Source organism: Trachinotus anak, unplaced genomic scaffold (assembly GCF_046630095.1).
Source record: "Trachinotus anak isolate AG129_WGS33_773 ecotype Australia unplaced genomic scaffold, CSIRO_AGI_Tana_v1 ptg000016l, whole genome shotgun sequence".
Classification (NCBI taxonomy): Eukaryota; Metazoa; Chordata; class Actinopteri; order Carangiformes; family Carangidae; genus Trachinotus; species Trachinotus anak.
Window position 1 is genome coordinate 14830001 of NW_027273867.1, and position 4462 is coordinate 14834462.

General features: G+C 45.7%; 1 protein-coding gene across 2 annotated transcripts in view; it reads right to left on the reverse strand.

Moving 5' to 3' along the window:
* The window catches only part of jarid2b (jumonji and AT-rich interaction domain containing 2b), a 102977-nt gene extending 101334 nt beyond the window's left edge, over nucleotides 1-1643 (reverse strand). The window contains exon 1 of one of the 2 annotated variants that reach the window (XM_071499680.1): nucleotides 1053-1643. In XM_071499680.1, the coding sequence (XP_071355781.1) occupies nucleotides 1053-1100 (48 nt within the window). In that variant the 5' untranslated portion in view covers nucleotides 1101-1643. The remainder of the gene's footprint in view (nucleotides 1-1052) is intronic. The other variant, XM_071499679.1, reaches the window with a different exon arrangement.
* Between the last annotated feature and the right edge of the window lie 2819 nt (nucleotides 1644-4462).

Below are 4462 nucleotides of genomic sequence, written 5' to 3' on the forward strand. Positions count from 1 at the left end.
GGCTGAGGACGAGACCCACACCGCTTGTAAGCTAATCCCCCCCCCCACCACCACCACCACCCCCCGTAGTACTGCAAAAATGGAGTTATCCCTCAGCGGGCTATGCTGCAATATCGTCCACAGAGGTCACACGGAGACCTGCGAAATCACCGAGACCCCGGCGGACTTATTCATAAGCGGTGGGACTGGCGGCGAAGACAGCCGCATAACAGCGAGAGCCGTGAGTGTCCCCGCAACGTTTCAAGTGGTGGAAACTGGGCCAATATGCTGAATTGCGTGACCCCCTTTCCTCCAGCTCTCCCTCACTCTTTATGGAGAAAATTAAAGAGCCACAACAGTCCGCGGAACATGTCGGTCTGCCAGCCACACGGCAGCGGCAGACACAGCGCTGCCTTCAGCGACAAACTGCATAGGCCGGGTGGTTTTGCATATATATTGTCAGCGTGAGAGCTCAGTTTAAAGCGGAGATGAAAATGCTCAGCATGGGACGAAATGGAAGCCGAAATAGCTGAGCCATGGCCGACAGGCTTGTGTTCACGGCTCTGAATAGGAAGAAACGGGGAGCGAACAAAAGCCTTTTCTGGCAACACTTTGCCAAGTCCTTCCATTTAAAACCTTTTATACCTTTATCGCATCGCCAAGACACACGATGCATTCCCCCCCCCAAAAAAAATCACACGTTAAAACGGGTCAAAAATGAGCGAGGTAAACCACCCCCCCCCCAACACCACCACCACCCCCCCCCTCCTCAAAAAGCACCCGATGTTCAAATAGCCTAAAACATGTCTGATGTCGAAGAAACGCTGCAACACAGACGCTGAATAAACATTGCTGTCTCTTTAAATAAAAACCATGGGACTGTTAACACGTTGAGGCAACTCAAAGCCGTCAGCTTATAAAAGATATCTGACCCAAATAGTGCACAGGCTGCCTGGTGGTAACCTTCACAGTCCGTGATGAAAGTTTATGCATTTTCATCGAGACGACCAAGGCAAACTTGAATAGAGCGACCGCGTTTGCGGGCATTACAGATAAAGACGTGTTTTACTTACATATTTCTTTTGAATGATATTCCTCTTAGGTCTTTCCTTGCTCATCATGCAATCCCCAAAAATGTTTGGCTATAGAGAGAATGGCCACATGAATTTCTTTCTTTGACTCTCGCCTCTCCCGGAGCACCACCACCAAATGACGGATTTAAATCCCCGGCTCTGTAGGAAAAGCTTGCTGGCTTTGCAGAATCCTCCTTCGGCGTTTCCCTTCAACTATTCGGATATAAATCCCCCCAAAAAAATTCAAGGGTCGACGACGAGCAGAGACGGACTGAACCCAAACTCACTTGGGGACAACATAGTCAAAACAAATGCACAACAATAAGTTCCATTCGCCAGAACAGCTCGGCTTCTCGTCTCTGCGCACTCACTCCCGGCTCTTTTCAAATACATGAATATGCGTGAGGTGATGTCAACAAGTTACATCTTGCTTGAGGTTAAGATACGATGCGAAATGAATAAATAAAATTAAAAAATAAAACGTTAAGTCGCGTCTATTTTTCTCTCGCTCTCTCTCTTTTTTTTTTTTTTTTTTTTTGGGCTGGAGCCTGCGGTCGACGAGACAGCTCTCAGCGGCTCTGCTCTACTGACGGAGAGCAGCTCCTTTCTTCCCCAGCCTCAGCCTCTCAGCCTATCACATCCCTCAGCATTCAGCGGCAACTTCAAAACCCCACTGAGACAACCCTAAACGCAAAACACCACTAAATATCCCCCTGCCGTGTTCTTCTGCTGACCTGCACTGTGTTTGTGCTCATTGTAACAGACAGATCGTCGTGATCTGAGAGGAAGCGGTGCGTTTTGATACCTTTAACATTAGTAAGGAGGCTTAATGTTTCAGATACATTTCAAGGGGGGGGTGGGGGTGGGGGGGGGGTCACAATTAAGTTCATACGTCCTTTATGCTGTCAGTGCTTTGAATGCTGTGTTTTTACAGTACTCCTAGTAAAAAACAGTCTAAGAAGTGGCCTTAGACTGTTTTGCATTTCCTGTCATGATCTTTAGAAGAGAAATCGCACGTCTTTGATGTATTCATGGTATCATGGTGGCTTTACTTGTAAGGCAAAAACAGACACATTCTCAGATGAAGGTAGGGGAAGGGTCCCCAAATTTTTATGTAAATGACAGACCCCCAACCCCCACACTCCACACCACCCCCGCAACCTCTGAGCATGTGGGAAGGCCTCAAGTCTACATGTGGTAGTAAACATAGCAGAGGCAATAGGCTACTTAGACATTTGCTTCCTGGGCTCATATTAAATACATTAGCAATCAGATTAAGCTCTTCCCTCTGGAGCCCCACAGGAGAACACCTCAGGGGCGTGTGCACCCCACTTTGAGAATTACTGCTCTGAAATAAACAAGCTCTTACTTGTAAGTGTGAATTGTACATGTTGATCCTCCAGTCCTCTTTGCTCCCATCGACCTGAATCCGCCGTCTCGCCATGTTTTCACACAATGTCCCGCAAGAAATAACTGATTATGGGAACACATTCTTGGCTTTATTTACTTTTACTCCAGTGCGAGTACCTTCACCGTTTTGAGAATATGCAGATTTCTCAAAGCTCATGCAAACATCTTTGACAAAATGTGTGTGTGTATCCCCACTTGTGCATATTTGTTCAGGTAATAGTCATACTTTTGTTTTATCCACTCTGCGGTGACTCTTAGCTGACTGGGTGTCCTCATCCCCCTCACTAGAAGTGGGCTTGCTGTGTCATTATTCTAATATACTGAGTGGGACGGTTGCTCTGTATGAACCCCGGAGGTAGGTAAGAGCAGTGTGTGTGTGTGTGTGTGTGTGTGTGTGTGTGTGTCTGTGTGTGTGTGCATAGTGTAGTTATGTTACAAAAGCACACATTCAGTTGTGGCCTGTACGACTTTGAAGAGAGCTCCAACTGCAATGTAATTTTGCAAAATGTATTTAAGTTTTTAACCCTTTGTCAGGCACCTATGACCAGAATTGGTTTCCTAAAAGCTGCACCAAGACTTTCTGTCAATCCATCGCTTTGGTCCAGACGGAAACATGTTTACAACAACTAGATGAATTGCCCTGAAATCTTGTACAGACATGTTGGTCCAGAGAGGATCAAATCTACTGAGTTGGTGAGCCCCTGACTTTTCCTCCATGATCTTGACATTTTTCAGAATGCTTTTCAAAAGTTTTATCGCACTCTCATGTGTGGGTGCTTCTTTATTAGCCTGAGACTGTTTAGCCCGCCCCCCCCTCCCCAAGCAACCCTGCAGCTCACACTGGGTGAGAGGCTGACCCCAGACATTCACATCCACAGACCAGTTTTGAGTTTCAGAGTCATGTCACCACCATGTCCTTGCTCTGCCTGAGGGAACGAGTGCAGAGGTATGACTAAGAATTGTTAAAAGCAGCTTCGGCATCCCCCTGAACCCCTCAGAGCTCCACTATAATCAATCACCAGTATCCGCGCAATCATGCTGATTTCATTATCATTCATGTAACGAGGAAGAGCTATCGATTCATCATCTGTGTTTGATGTAGATTTAGCATAACGCGCCAAATGATCAAAGCACTAAACTTACCCATGAATGCATGAACAAAGACACCAAATCAATAGCTGACGGGTCAATAGTTTGTGCATGTTTAATGCAAAGTAAAAATGAACCCTGATCATTTATTTACAGGTAAATCCATAGACAGTACATATCAAAAATACTGTAAATCCTAGCAGCACCTTTATTCTTTCAGCCCTCTAATCAATGATGTCTCGTCCTCTGACAGTGTCTGAGGCAAGCAGGCTATTTTGAGACGACGCTGTGGAACACTCTGCCTTTAGCCCGCATCACCCGGCACTCTCAGGGGGTTTAACCAGGGTCTTCTGCCCTGCTGGTGCTGACATTTAGGCCCACATGAATCAATGAGACAAGCTGTGGAGGGATGCCTGAATTTCACAGCAGCCCTCCTCACAGCTCACATTTAGCCCACACCATGTACAGGCAAAAGGGTTGCAGCGACATTTTTAGCCTGATTTCCCCTTGTGCAGAGATTTTTTGCTTCTGTTCGAACTGAATCTAAATCTATTTTCAAAACATGAGAAGATTTAGTGTCAGCTGGAACTGTAGCCAACTCCAGCATGTCTGCTGTATGAAGTAAATTATAAGTGTGTGTGTGGTGAAGTAAGTGCGCACAAGTGAGCAACACTTGTTGGTCAAATGCAGGGAGGGAATTAGATGATTGATTTGTTTTTATTCATAATTCATGCATGTAAAAGCAAGAGTTTGTTTGTGTTAGTATTTTTTTTGTGTGTCCTTGAAGGGACAGCAGGTTTCTAAAGTGCTGTTTGGACCGCTCCACGCTTGTATAAACGGCTGAGGCATTTACATCAATGGATTTAAGAGTGTGTGTATGTGTGTGTGTTTATGTGTGTCTATATGTGTGT